The sequence below is a fragment of the Macrobrachium rosenbergii genome, chromosome 21 (genome assembly GCF_040412425.1).
Source record: "Macrobrachium rosenbergii isolate ZJJX-2024 chromosome 21, ASM4041242v1, whole genome shotgun sequence".
Lineage (NCBI taxonomy): Eukaryota > Metazoa > Arthropoda > Malacostraca > Decapoda > Palaemonidae > Macrobrachium > Macrobrachium rosenbergii.
The window spans coordinates 63,042,965-63,058,172 of record NC_089761.1 but is presented as its reverse complement, the minus strand read 5'-3'; the positions used below and the strand labels follow the sequence as shown (position 1 = coordinate 63,058,172).

The window sequence follows — 15,208 nt, the reverse complement described above, 5'->3', positions numbered from 1 at the left end:
ACAGCAGATACAGAGACAGGATGTCTCTAATTCCATCAGTGTTGAGGAAGAGGCTTCAAGACCATGGTCAACAGTCAAGAGTTTGTCAAGGTCAGTGCTTCTCCAATTTCCCCCTCCATCATTAGTGATCCATACGGATGCTTCCCTGAGCGGGTGGGGAGGATAATCCCAACACAAGAAAGTTCAAGGAACATGGTCAACTATGTTCCGCCAGTTCCATATCAACATTCTAGAAGCATGTCAATAGACTGGAACAGGTGGCAAAGGATCTATCTGTTCCCACCAATAAACCTATTAATGAAAGTTTTACACAAACTCAGATCATTCAAAGGTCAAGTAGCACTTGTGGCACCCAACTGGCCGAAGAGCAATTGGTTTCCTCTTCTTCTAGAGTTGAAACTCCGGCGCAAACAAATTCCCAATCCAAGGTTGACACAAATAGTACAAACTCGGACTGCGTCAGCTTCCTCAAGAATTCTGAATGCCCTAGCTTTATGGACTTCATGAAGTTTGCAGCTCAGAAAGACGCTAACATTGATCCTATTAATACACTGTTCATAGAATCAGACAAGAGGGAATCTACTCTCAGACAATATGACTCAGCAGTTAAAAAGTTAGCATTAGAATCTGAAGCTCAGGAAATGACCATGAACCTTGCAATCTCTTTCTTCAGATCATTTTTTGAGAAAGGACTGGCCTCTAGTACTATTACTACAGCAAAATCTGCTTTAAGAAAAATATTTTTACATGGCTTCAATATTAACCTTACAGACTCATATTTTTCATCAATTCCTAAAGCATGTGCTCGTCTTAGACCAACAACCCGTCCCCACACGGTTTCCTGGTTCTTAAATGACGTACTTAAATTAGCATCAGACACTGATAATGAACTGTGTTCATACTCGAGTCTGTTAAGGAAAACGTTATTTCTAATAAGCCTAGCCTCAGGGGCTAGAATTTCTGAACTGTCTGCTCTCTCTAGAGAACCGAACCATGTTGATTTCCTCCCGTCAGGAGAAGTTCTGTTGTCTCCGGATCTCAAGTTTCCAGCAAAGAATGAGGATCCACAAAATAGATGGTCCCCTTGGAAGGTTATTCCCCTTCCACAGGATCTGTCCTTATGTTCAGTTAACACTTTAAAAGCTTATTTAAATAGAACTTCTAATAGAATGTCTGGCCCTCTTTTTGTTAGGGAAAATGGAGGAACCATTTCCTTAAAGGCCATCAGGCAGCAAATACTGTATTTCATAAAGCAAGCAAACCCGGATTCAGTACCTAGGGTACATGATATTCGGGCGGTGGCCACCTCGGCTAATTATTTCGATAATATGAATTTTGATGATCTTAAAAAGTATACGGGCTGGAAATCACCAACAGTGTTCAAACGCCACTATCTTAAGTCTCTAGAGGCTCTTAAATACTCCACAGTGGCTGCAGGAAGTATTGTTCCTCCAGCCCTAGACCAGCTTATGTAACCTTAGTTTATCCTTTTGCTTATTCCTCTCTCGCCTGCCTGCCTCGTTTACTCGCCATGTCTTCTAACCTTTAGGTCAGGCCTGCTTCACAGCCTGGCTCCTGGCCGTTTTATGCATATCATGTTGTAATCTTTTTTGTTAGCCTTAAGTGTCTTGGTGTAGTTATTTTATGTTTTAGACTGTGTGCCCTATAATGTTAATTATGTTTTATTATAAATGCTTTGGGTTATTAAAACACAGTAATTTTCTCATAGTTTTATTTAGCTCCATTAAGGTAATTCTTAGAGGGCTCCACCAAGCTTTTGTATGGCTGATTCTCTGTTACAATTTCACCGGGTGACACAGGTCGAACCCAGAAAAGGGGTTTTGACAAAGGAAAAATCTATTTCTGGGGGAAGACCTGTGTCACCCGGTGACCCATCCCTGTATTTCTTTTCCCCCCCCGAGTGGTATACCAAGCTTGGGGGGTGCTAACTTGGGATGTTTACAAGATGGCGGCCGGGGTGGTGGTTGGCTGGGCGCGGAGGATGAGGTTTGCAACGGCCCCTCACTTTTCGGGGTTTTGAGATTGGAGAGATCTATAGGACGAAGGCCTGTGGTAGTGGCAACCACTCACCCTTTGTGTATACCGACACCATCTAGTGGAGCTCGATCCAGGGGTCGTAACCCTGGCATTGTGATTAGCTTTTTCTCTGGTATACTTAGCAATACTTATACCTAGAAATTAGTGCTAATGGATAATTTCACCGGGTAACATAGGTCTTCCCCCAGAAATAGATTTTTCCTTTGTCAAAATCCCTTTTAACATGACAAGAAGGGGAGTGTTGCTAATCAGTGGTCAAATTTTTCTTGTAATTCTGTGTGTGTGTGTGTGTGTGTGTGTGTGTCCGTAATAATTCATAAAAAATTTCACTCTCTTAAGTAAGGACAACTGTTATCTCTCTCTCTCTCTTGTTTGAAGTTAGCCAACCTACGTGTTACAGCACTGTTTCTCTGTGTCTTTAACTGTACAGTAGATAATTTTGAATTGATCTCATTTTACCTGTACCGTTTACAAACTGTAAATGCGCCGCTCTAAAACATAGAGCATTTCAGAACAAAGAGAAAGTGACAGAATAAAGAAGTTTTTAAAAACGAGGTTGAGAAGACTTCTAAAAATAGATCGGTGGAATGGGGGAGAAAGTCACACACACTCCTATATTCTTAATACATTACCCTTAAAAAAAGAAATAAATGGTTGACTTAAGCTAACTTTTAAATGAAAATACAGTAACTTTAATTTCATTTAAAAGTTAGTTTATTACTGAATTTCCATCTTTTGATATCTAATGTAAGAATAACTCTCTCTCTCTCTCTCTCTCTCTCTCTCTCTCTCTCTCTCTCTCTCTCTCTCTCTCTCGGTAATAATTTCATAAATAACGTGATATTTCAAGGAAGGACAATTCTCTCTCTCTCTCTCTCTCTCTCTCTCTCTCTCTCTCTCTCTCTCTCTCTCTCTCTCTCTCTCTCTCTCTCTCGTGTGTTATTCTCTCAGTCTCCGTAATAATTGATAAATAATTTCACTCTCTTGAGTAAGAACAACCCTTATCTCTCTCTCTCTCGTTCATAGTTAGCGCTCACACATTTTTACAACTTATTAATTCTCTGTACGTCTTTACCTGTACAATAGATCATTTAAATTTATCTAATTTGACCTGTATCTTCTACGAAGTGTAAATGCGCTAGTGTTGCAAATACGTTCCAAAACATAGACATAATAACTAAGAGTTGAAGTAGTCAAAATATAAACACTGTTCGTTCATGAAAAAGCATTTCAGAACAAAGAGAAAGAGACACAGAATAAAGAAGTTTTTAAAAAGAGGTTGAGACGACTTCCAAAAATAGAACGGTTGGAAGGGGAGAGAGAGAGAAATTCTCTTCCAACTCTCAATTTTTATGTCAACCATTTATTTCTCTTTTTTAAGGGTTATGTATTAAGCTAACTTTTAAATGAAATTACAGTAACTTTAATTTCATTTAAAAGTTAACTTAATAATTTGGGAGCATGATTAGGGTCATATTTAGTGTTTAAACTTTAGAAATAAGCATTTACTAGCATTTTACAGACCATGCCAAACTTACGCGAAAAATCACCCTGCGCGAGGGGTTCTGGAACCTAACCTCGCCTAAGTTTGGAGTATGACTGTACTACCCCTTCTTGTCTATTCTTATTACAGTAGTCTTATTAACCTTTAAACGCCTGTTGGACGTTTTAAACGTCGTCCAAAATTGTCTGTCGAATGCCGAGTGGACGTTGCAAACATCAACTGAAAATGCTTTTTTTAAATATTCGCGGAAAAATAATGGTAGGCCTAGTTTGCGGAAGATTTCAAATCCAGCCTCGGCGGATGCTGGGAGTTCACGGATCCAGCTGTTGTTTTGTTTCTGAGCGTCACCCAGATGCGCATGCGCAATTTCTCCATCTCGCATCAGAGAGCATCAGAGCAGCGCCTTGCGGGAGCGATATTTTGACGCAGACGTGTTTTGTTGAACTTTTGCGAGTGTTAGCGTATTCGTGCTGCAACAGAACGTTTGCAGAGATGTCACAAAGGCGTCAGGACCGTGAAAGGCGCATACTGACCTGTCGGAAGTGAACGTGTGAGGCGAGTTTTAGACTAGGATGCTGGAGAAGGACCCAGCATCCAAAGTGAATTTTAACATTCGGTCAACTTTGACTCGACCAAAATGATCGAAAAACGCATCCGTAAGCCATAATTATTACATTAGAGTAACAATCAATCATTTACCTTCATTTTGCAACAAACGGAACGTCTCTAGCACAATATTTAGAATTTTGGTGAATTTTTAAAAAAAAAATTTCCTCCGCTCTGCACGCGCGAACGCCGCTGAAAATCCTGTCATTTCTTGCGTCAGCTTGCCATAATTTTTTCGCCATTTCATATTATTCGTTACATAAAGTGTTATACATCAAAATGTGCGCATTTTCATGTAGAATACAACAAAAAATACATCATTCCTTTAGCTCTTCACAGTGTTTTAATATTTACATCGAAATCACGATAACTGACAAAATTTTAACATTCGGTCAACTTTGACTCCACCGAAATGATCGAAAAACGCATCCGTAAGCCATAATTATTACATTCGAGTAACAATCAATCATATACCTTCATTTTGCAACAAACGGAAAGTCTCTAGCACAATATTTAGAATTTTGGTGAATTTTTGAAAAAAAAATTTTCCTTCGCTCTCTCTGCTAGGCAGTTCTCCGCTGAAAATCCTAGCATTTCTTGCGTCAGCTTGCCGTAATTTTTTCGCCGTTTCATATTATTCGTTACATAAAGTGTTATACATCAAAATGTGCGCAATTTCATGTAGAATACAACAAAAAATATGTCATTCCTTTAGCTCTTCACAGTTTTTTAATATTTTCGCCGAAATCACGATAACTGACAAAATTTTAACATTCGGTCAACTTTGATTTGACCGAAATGATCGAAAAACACATCCGTAAGCCATAATTATTACATTCGAGTAACAATCAATCATTTACCTTCATTTTGCAACAAACAGAAAGTCTCTAGCACATTATTTAGATTTTTGGCAAATTTTTGAAAAAAAAATCCTTTCTCAACACGTCGTTTTCCGCTGAAAATCCTAGCATTTCTTGCGTCAGCTTGCCGTAATTTTTTCGCCGTTTCATATTATTCGTTACATAAAGTGTTATACATCAAAATGTGCAAAATTTCATGTAGAATACAACAAAAAAATATGTCATTCCTTTAGCTCTTCACAGTTTTTTAATATTTTCGCCGAAATCACGATAACTGACAAAATTTTAACATTCGGTCAACTTTGACTCGACCAAAATGATCGAAAAACGCATCCGTAAGCCATAATTATTACATTCGAGTAACAATCAATCATTTACCTTCATTTTGCAACAAACGGAAAGTCTCTAGCACAATATGTAGATTTTTGGTGAATTTTTGAAAAAAAAATTTTCCTTACAGCTCCATGCGAACTCCGCTGAAAATCCTGTCATTTCTTGCGTCAGCTTGCCGTAATTTTTTCGCCGTTTCATATTATTCGTTACATAAAGTGTTATACATCAAAATGTGTGCAATTTCATGTGGAATACAACAAAAAATATATCATTCCTTTAGCTCTTCACAGTTTTTTTATATTTACATCGAAATAACGATAAATAGAAAAAAATCAACCTTCGGTCAACTTTAACTCGATCGAAATGCTTCAAAAATGCAATTGTAAGCTAAAAAAAAACGTACAGCCTAGTAATATTCAATCAATTTTCTTCATTTTGGCACAATTGGAAAGTCTCTAGCACAATATTTTGATTTTTGGTGAATTTTTGAAAAAACTTTTTTACATCCATGGGCGTTCCACAATTCATGCATCATTTTGTGATAATATTTTTTCTGTGTTGCTTTAATCGTTTTACAATCTGTTATATACCAAAATCATCGCAATTTAGTGTACAATACAACTAAAAAAAATTAACTCATTAGCTTCAACGGTTTTCCTTACAGCGCGATTTGTATACAATTATATACGATTTTTTTTTTTCGCTGTCATATATTCCAATATTTATATATGATAATGATATTTTTATTTATTTCTGATGGTTGCATACTAAACTTCAGGCAATGAGAAAAAGGAGCCAAAAATGAACTCTTAATCTTGAAAACTAAGTGCGCTGTGATTTTTTGAAAAAACTTTTTCCGCTTTGGCGCTACCCTCTCGGAGGCCGCACATGTTGGAGACGTTTTTGAAAATAGGGCTTGGCGTTAAAGGGTTAATATTTGAAAATTAGTACTTATTATTAAGTAAAAAATTTATTTATCATACAAAACAAATAAACACATACATGTACCATAAAAATTCTCGGATCTCAGTGAAAAGAGAGAGAGAGAGAGAGAGAGATTATTACTTTTATATTATTTAATGTTATTTAATTTACACATAAAAGTTTTAAAACTTATAAATTACATAAAAAATTAAACATAAACACTTGCAGGGTTTCTCAGTATTCGCAAATGTTCGCATGTCTGTGAAAAACTCATGTATGACAATTAGTTAGATTCCAGTGAAAAGCTCGCGTGTTTGTGAATTCGCTCAACTTGAATCGCGCAAGTTCGGGGTATTACTGTACCTGGAGTACCCACGAGTCTCAATGGATGGTTTGTGGTGTTTTCAGTGTAAGTAAGTGTTGTCTGCTTTTTTTTTTTATATTGGTACTGTGCCCAGGGCAAGAGCACTTATATATGCTTTGCTAGCCATCGGTCCTATCCTCCACTGCAAAGCTCCCACTTAAGTACAGGTAGTGCTCGAGTTACGATAATTCGACTTACGATAATTCGCTTTTACGATGGGATTAGCAATTAATATCGATACGACAATATTTTGAAAATACGTATTTTTAAATTTTACGGGCGACTGGCGCAGGCAACAACGTACAATCAGGCAGTGTACGGTGTACGATACGTTGGCCCGAGAGGCTGGAATAGGTATATTAATTCAATGAGCTGACCTCACTTGCCCTCATTGTGTCGGAAGTTAAAATAGTCAGTGTTCGTTTGCAATTTTTGTGCGTTTGTAAATACAGGTAGTGCACCAGTGACGATAATTCGTCTTACGATAATTCGAGTTTACGATGGAGTTAGCAATTAATACCGGTACGACAATATTTAGAAAATATTTTTAAATTTCGAGCGGGCACAAGCAACAGCGTATACTACAATTGCCGTAGAATCAGGCAGCAAGAAAGACCAACTTACAATTGACCAACTTCTTTTTCTCCATCTCTTTATTCCATCTTCTAGTTAAAAAAGTAAGAGAATAATAAAAGTATAGAGGGATCAGAAATTTGTTTTTTTTATTTATTTTTTGAGAGAGAGAGAGAGAGAGAGAGAGAGAGAGAGAGAGAGAGAGAGAGAGAGTGTAATTGTCATTGTGAGTGGTTCAGTTGTTGGAGTTGGTTTTACGGCTGTCTCTCGGTCTGTCGGGAGTTTTTCGTTTTTTGGGGAGGTCTTGGGCAGTTGAGGTCCAACCTTGAAAGTGAACGGGGAGTTTGTCTGGCTTTTGTTTTGGATACCAGTACCGATATTGATGGTGCATGTGTCTCTTTTTTTTTCGTTCGTTGTTGGTGGAGGGTTTGTTTGAAATTTTGTTTTTGTGGTTTCTGTGTGCTGTGATTGGCGATCAGGACCTTTACCCATCTCCAGCAACCGAAGATCAGGGTGAGTGTTGTTTTGTTTGTGGGTTAAAATTCCGCCACATAATATTTGGCGCCAAACGTGGGGCAGCTGGTATTGCAGCTGCAAGTGAGATTGGTGGCTGTTAGTGTGACTGAAGAGAAGGATGGAAGAGGAACTGGTAAGGTTGAGAGAGGAGAATACGTGGTTGAGGGGTGAGAATGAGAGATTGAGGAGTCAGTTGGAGGAGGTGGAGGGAATGCTAAGTCTTCGAAAGAAGAAATGAAAGGGGAGATGAAAGAGTCAGAAGAGAGAATGGAAGAGGATGGATGGATAAAAAGTTGGAGGAATGATGAAAGGTGTGGAAGAAATGATGAAAAAGGTATGTTCAAGGGTGTTTTTGGAGAAGGGGCTGTTGGAGGCAGGTTCTCTGGAACATGTGAAGGGCAAGAGAGAAAGAAAAGGAGGAAGAAGTGAATGGAAGCGTGAGTGATGAAAGTGATATGGGAATAGGAAGTAAGAAACGAGGGAATGAGAGGCAGGGTAAGGAAAAGGGGAATGAAAAGCAAGGGAAGGAACAGAGGAAAGTAAGGATAAGTCATGGGAAGAAAAAGGGAAGAAGGAAAGGGAAAGGAAACTGGTAAGAAGGGTAAGGAAGTGGGAAAGGCAGGAAAGAAGGGAGAGGGTGAAGGCAGTAGTGATAGTGAGGTGGAGGTGAGTGGATAAAAGTGGATAAAAAGAGGGGGAAGAAGAGTGTAATGAGTAAGATGAATGTAAGTGCAGAAGTGGACTCTTTGTATTCGGAAGAGGATATGAAAGGACAGAGCGAAAGTAGCGAAAGTGAGAGTGAAAGTGAGAAAGAAGTGAGAAGGGCTATGTATGTGAGGGAGGTACCCGGTGTGAAAAGTATAATGAGTATGGAAGTAGGGATGTGCATGATTTCTTTAGGGAGTATGAAAAGGTTTTGTCAGGATAAGTATGGGGAAAGTAAGAGAGTGTGGGCACGAGAATTAGGGAGAGTATTTGACTGGGTTTTTACTTGATATGTATAGGGTTATTATGAGTGTGGGGATGTTGAGTATGACAAGGTGAAAGCTAGACTAGTTGAGCAAGCGAGGCATATGAAAGTGAGTGTTAAGTATAAGAGGAAGAATGAATTTGATGAGGCAAGAATGAAAGCTGGGGAAACCTTGTCACTATATGCTTGTAGGCTGGAGACGTTGGCAAGGAAGAAGTTTGGGGATGATGGGATAGATGAATGTAAGGAGTTAGTACGGAAGTTGTTAGGGACAGTGCCAGATGGAGTTAGAGAATTTGTGAACTTGAAGCGGAAGGAGAAGAAAAGGTGGACGAATGAAAGGTTGACTTGGGGAGAAATTTTGGAAATTGTAGAAGATTATGAGCTTGACAGGGTTATAAAAGAGAGCAGAAGTGTAAGTGTAAGGGCTGGGGTAGATGAGAGAGTACCAGAATTTGGAAGCTTTAGGGATGCAGTGTTGAGGGGCCCAATGAGAATGGCCGATAGTGTAATAGATAGGAGTGTAAGAGCAAGTAATGTGGAGGTGCCAGTGAGGATGAATGGTGGGTTTGTAAGGGAACAACAGGTTGGACGGGTTAGGGATAGTAGTGTACAAAGGGAAGGTCGATGAGTGGAAGTCGAGCCAGAAGTGTTTTAGATGTGGAAAGGAAGGACATACAAAGAATGAGTGTAGGTGGGCTTTGGGAGCGTGTTTGGTGTGGGCAACCGGGACATTTGGTAAGGGAGTGTCTGAAAGATAGGGGTTAAATGCTACTGGTGCGGACAGGTGGGTCATATTGCTAATGGTTGTAGGGGTACCCGAAATAATGTAATATGTGGCAACTGTGGTAAGAATGGGCATTATGCGAGAATGTGTTCAGAACCGAGAGCGAAGTGTGTCGAATGTGGAATGGAAGGGCATGTATCAAGTGTATGTAGACGAAAGAGGGTGACTGTGACAGCGAATTCGGGAAACTGAGTGTGAAGGGGTTCAAATGGGTGGATCCTCCAGGATGCAAGCAGTGCGTGTGATGCATGTATGTGAGGGTTGTTGCATGAGGATCAGCAATTTGTTTTGATAGAGTATGGTAGAAAACGTAAAAAGGGAAGAACATAAGTAAACTGAATGGTCGTAAAGTTGTGTGATAGGGGTGTGAGTGCCAAAGTGAAAATGAGTGATAAAGCGTGTAATGGATGAATGGGATGGTATGGATAGAACGATAGCATATGCGGGTTTGATATAACTGAGTTGACTGAACGTGTAGGGGTTAGTGAGCGGTTGGAGGTGAGCGAAAGTGTAAGAGTAAGAGAGCGTAGCAGTGATAGACGAGTGATTGAAAGCATGAATGAATCGTTGCAAGAATTGGAAAGGTCAATGAGCGAATGGGATGGGTTAGTTGAAGAATTGGGGGAGGTATTTGGGAACGAGTTAGAGGGTATAGATGAGATTGTGGATGAAATTGAGAGTGGTAATAGTGAAGAAGATAGCGTGAATCTGAGAGAGAATGGAGGAGAAGATGTGAGTTTGAATGTTGCTAGAAGAGAGAATGATTCTGAGAGAATGATTGCGTGCCCATGAACGCGATCTAGAGGACCTGCTAGTGAGCATCCGTGGGTGTTGCGTAAGGCGATTTGAAAGAGGTGTGAAAGGTGTTGGTTGGGAAATGCTAAAAGGGGGAGAAATATAGAGGATCAGAAATTTGTTTTTATTTAGCATTTCCCAACGTTTTGTGAGAGAGAGAGAGAGAGAGAGAGAGAGAGAGAGTGTAATTGTCATTGTGAGTGGTTCAAGGTTGTTGGAGTTGGTTTCGGCTGTCTCTCTGTCTGTCGGTCTGTCGGGAGTTTTTCGTTTTTGGGGAGGTCTTGGGCAGTTGAGGTCCAACCTTGAAAGTGAACGGGAGTTTGTCTGGCTTTTGTTTTGGATACCGTACCGATACTGATGGTGCATGTGTCTCTTTTTTTTCGTTCATTGTTGGTGGAGGTTTGTTTGAAATTTTGTTTTTGTGGTTTCTGTGTGCTGTGATTGGCGACCGTGGACCTTTACCCATCTCCAGCAACCGAAGATCAGGGTGAGTGTTGTTTTGTTTGTGGGTTAAAATTCCGCCACAAAAGCATTGTTAGTAACCTTATACTCTTGCGAAAATGCGTACAGCCATAAACAACCGAACGAGACTCTGTTGTTTTGCTAATAACCGAATCGGATAACAACTGTTTTGCTTGTATTTCAACCATCGTACGGTTAAACAATTATCGTATTTATGTTAAAAATGACGTTAAGTACTGATATGTTTTTACACTAACCTTATCCGCTTTGGAGAAAAGATCGGCAAGGAAATATACTGCTGCAGTAAATTTAAGCTGCAAGTTGTAGCTGACGCTGAGAAAATGTTCAAGCTGCTAATGACTATAAATTATCGTACATTGGCAACATGGATGAAACTCGACCGCAAATAAAATTGGAGAGAATGTATTTTAATCAAAACTACTGGACATGAAAGAACACATATTACTGCTGTTTTCACGCCGATAAAAGATACATACGAAAAGCTCGTAGTATGATGATGAAATCAAGAGAAAATAGCGAACGGAATCTTGATTTTTTTTTTTTCACAAAACAAACAGCCTAGCCGCCAACGTCATCTACTAACGAAAAAAATTGCTAAAATAATTTCACAATGAGACATATTTAAGTTATATTTCAACATAAAAACACTTCGTATAACGAAAAATACATATGTCCCTTATAAATAAAGTATCTAGAGATTCATTTACGCTAACTAGAAGCAAGAAATGCCCTCTGAACCGAGTTAAATGCATCGAAATAAAGACCGCGTGATCGATTCCGAAACCAAAACATTTGATCGCTATGATCGGAATTTATAATGCTAAAGCAATATAAGAATATTGATGATTGGATACAGTGTAGTAAAGCATAACTTTTTAAAAGATCCATGGAAAAGATGCACATTCGTTATTTTGATGTTTGTATAATACGGCGGTGTTATGTGAAAATAGAATACAGTATAATGTAGGCTAGGCTACCGTATATGATATACGAAAGTGCAGGCCAGGCCTTGTTTGTTATTCAGTTTCTCTTTATACTGACTTATGTCAGTCTGCATTGAACCTGCAGAATATACTGACTTATGTCAGTCTGCATTGAACCTGCAGAATTAGCTGACACTAATAATTACTATACCATATATGTATAAAGCATACTGTGTAATGTAGGCTAGGCTACCATATATGTATAGATGGTACTGATTACCCTAGTGTAGGCTAGGCCATATTCGAGTTACGATTTTTTCAACAAACGATGGGTTTTTTGGAACCTAACCCCATCGTAATTAGGGGAATACCTGTATAGGTAACCCCATGGCTTTACTGCCACGCAACTGCAGGTTAAGATGAACACCAACCTGAGGCAGTATTCACCTGCAGTAGCTCTCTTACCATGTAAGGAAACGACAAGTATTGTTTCAATGCTAGCCTGGAAAGTTTGCTAGCATTGAAACAATACTTGTCGTATTGTTTCAATGCTAGCAAACTTTTCTATTTCGAATTCATTACTATTACTTAATGTTTTGGAGTAGAATATGTCCATGTATCCCACCTCCTGTCAATGTAAGTTACTTATATGAAAATGTTATTTTTATGATAAAATTAAGTTTCATATACTGTTTACTTACCAAGTATAGGCAGTCCCCGGTTATCAGCAATACAGTTTTACAGGCCTTGACTAACGATGAAAATCGGCAATTTTTGGCGCAAAAATCACCAATTTCTGCATATCAGCGTCAATAATTGGGTATTGGCGATGATAAATTCGTCACTTTTCAGTGCCGATAGGAGCTGAATATCACCAAAAATCTCCAATTTTTGGTTATCGGTGATTTTCGGTTATCGTCACGCCGTCAGAACAGAACCCCTGCCGATAACCAGGGACTGCCTGTAATTACAGAATCAGAGCCCGCCCTCCTCCCCTCTCATGGACATAAGGCACAAACAGAATGTCTGCAAGGTCATTTCCAGTACTGTACCCCTGTTAGTGGGCGGGGCTTGTCACCTGCAGTAAACTATCAAAGTGCTACCGCAATTTTTTAAATAAAGGCTCCTGCACAAGTTGAAACTATAGCTATGCAATTACTTGGTAAGTATACAGTATACCCCCCGTATTTGCGGGGGCTGTGTACCGCACCCCCCCGCAAATAGCTAAAATCCGCGAATACTTAAAACCTCTCCAAAAACACTTAGAACTGCCTATTTTGATAGTTTAAACACAAGAAAAACCCTCTGAAAATGCTTATACCCAAGTATTTTAATAGTTTTATCACAAAAAGTGCATTTAGTCATGAAAATTATATGAAAATACAGTAATCAGTGAATATTTCTCAGTGAAAAATACCACGAATGGGCGAATTTTCCGCGAATAATGGGTAGATACGTTCTACAGAGAAATCCATGAATATGTGAGTCCACGAATCGTGAGAACGCGAATACGGGGGTTTACTCTATATGAAACTCAATTTTATTATGAAAATAACATTTTACAAAACATACTAAATACCGTACTCAGTTCTGTAGTCATCATAAAAAATGTGGTGGTTTATACATCCAGTAGAGAATGCATGCGTGTCAGAATGGATTTATTGAAAATATTTTATGGTAAGATATTTGTTTTAATAAATAAAGAAAATACATTAGCAAAGACTTTGGTGAACTTAAATATCTGATGGGAAAAATAACCATTAGTATTGCCAACATTATACCACACCACATTGCAGCTTTATTATTGTTTGGTGGTGTAGGAGAATCATGTGTAAATAGTCACTTTTAGAATATTGGAAGCTGTAGGACTGATTGTTTGCATGATATACAATATTTCTGAGAGCTTTGGAGGACTATGGTAAATGATTTCTTCTAGGTATTTTTAATGTGAACTGAAGGAATTAAGCTATAGATCTACAGTAGAAATAGCATGTTTGGTATGAATTTCAAATCTTAATAAAATTTTGCAAACTATAGAAATGTCTTTCACCAATAAATCATTATGTCTTCATTTCCAGTCACTTATTACCTTTGTCAATAAGCAGTTGAACAAGATCAATCTTGAGGTTGGGGAGCTAGAGACAGAGTTTAGTGATGGAGTGTATCTTTGTCTCTTGATGGGCTTGTTAGAGGGCTACTTTGTGCCTTTGCATCACTTCTTCTTAACGCCAAAGGTAAGATGTTGTGAGGAAGTACTAGTATAACATCTTTTGTAAAAATTAAATTGAGGCTACTTGTTTCAAGTTCAGTTATTAGTCATGTACTGTATGGGTAAAAAATTGGATTACAGGATTAAAGTCTTTGATTTCCCCCTGTTAATTTGCTCATTCCTACTGCATTTTTTTTATTTTTTAAATTTTAACATAATGTAAACTGTTACATATTACTTGTATTTCAGACATTTGAAGAGAAATTGCACAATGTAGTGCAGTCATTTGAGCTCATGATGGATGCAGGTTTAGCTAAGCCAAAGGCTCGTCCTGAAGGTAAGTTTTACTCAGTGTGCACACATTATCCAGTTGTTATATTTTAAGAAGTTGTAATGTAATAAAGTCTAGTACAATTAATCAAGAATAAACCCCTGTGGGAGTTCAGAATGTTAACTCAGTGATCTGGTTATACATAGTAATGGTAATAATAATAATAATGTTTTTGTGACACAACCAACAATGCCTGGGCTACTTTGCTGAGTAAATCACTTATACAGTATGTTATGTAATGGGTAGCATGTACAGTTTGAAGTTTTACAACCGCAGCATAGTGTCAGGACTCTGACTGTTCCTTAGTCACTGTTGTGTCACTCATGTTTCAATACGCTTCTTAATGTATGTCATAGTCCATCCAGAATCCATCTTGTGCACCAACTCTAGCTTTTTGGTCACACAGAGACAAGACAGAGTCATTTTTCTCAAGCATTTTCACTGTGCACATTGAAAACAGATCACAGTGAGTATTGTAGAACAACAAATGTTCCACCAAACATCAGACAAAGGATGCACAGGCATATGGTAGTTGTGTTCTTAATACAAATTGTAGTTTCTCAGTATTGGACAGAACTACGTAAACAGAACATTTGTTAACACATTACAGTTATGGTGAATGTGCTCGGTATGTAAAATCACAGAGGATATTAAGGACTTCAGTGTGATTACAAAGATGCACAAGACAAAATTGTCACCCCCTTTTCCCAGTTGATTTCTAGTTGCTTGTACATTGATGAATAAATTTGTCAATAAATAACAAGGAAGTTATTAAAGGAAACAGACCAGAAATTTCCTTGATACATTCAACATTTTCTCATCAGAATGTGTACTACTGAACTCCGAATATTATAATGATAGGTATGTTGAAAACTCCAAGTAGAAATGCTGAATTTTGGGGTCATTAGGAGTTATAAATGATTGGTTAGAGATTCATGTTTTTTCCTTAGTTTGCATTTGTACATGTACTGG

The 15,208-nt window shown here is 38.4% G+C and overlaps 2 protein-coding genes across 2 annotated transcripts in view; one reads left to right on the top strand and one right to left on the bottom strand.

Moving 5' to 3' along the window:
• The window catches only part of LOC136850252 (uncharacterized), a 355,341-nt gene that overhangs the window by 38,223 nt on the left and 301,910 nt on the right, over positions 1-15,208 (bottom strand). The gene's annotated exons all lie outside the window — the stretch shown is intronic.
• parvin (beta-parvin) overlaps positions 1-15,208 on the top strand; it is a 130,941-nt gene that overhangs the window by 112,695 nt on the left and 3,038 nt on the right. The window contains exons 12-13 of the mRNA XM_067123920.1: positions 13,775-13,930; positions 14,155-14,242. Coding sequence (XP_066980021.1) covers positions 13,775-13,930; positions 14,155-14,242 — 244 coding nt within the window. The remainder of the gene's footprint in view (positions 1-13,774; positions 13,931-14,154; positions 14,243-15,208) is intronic.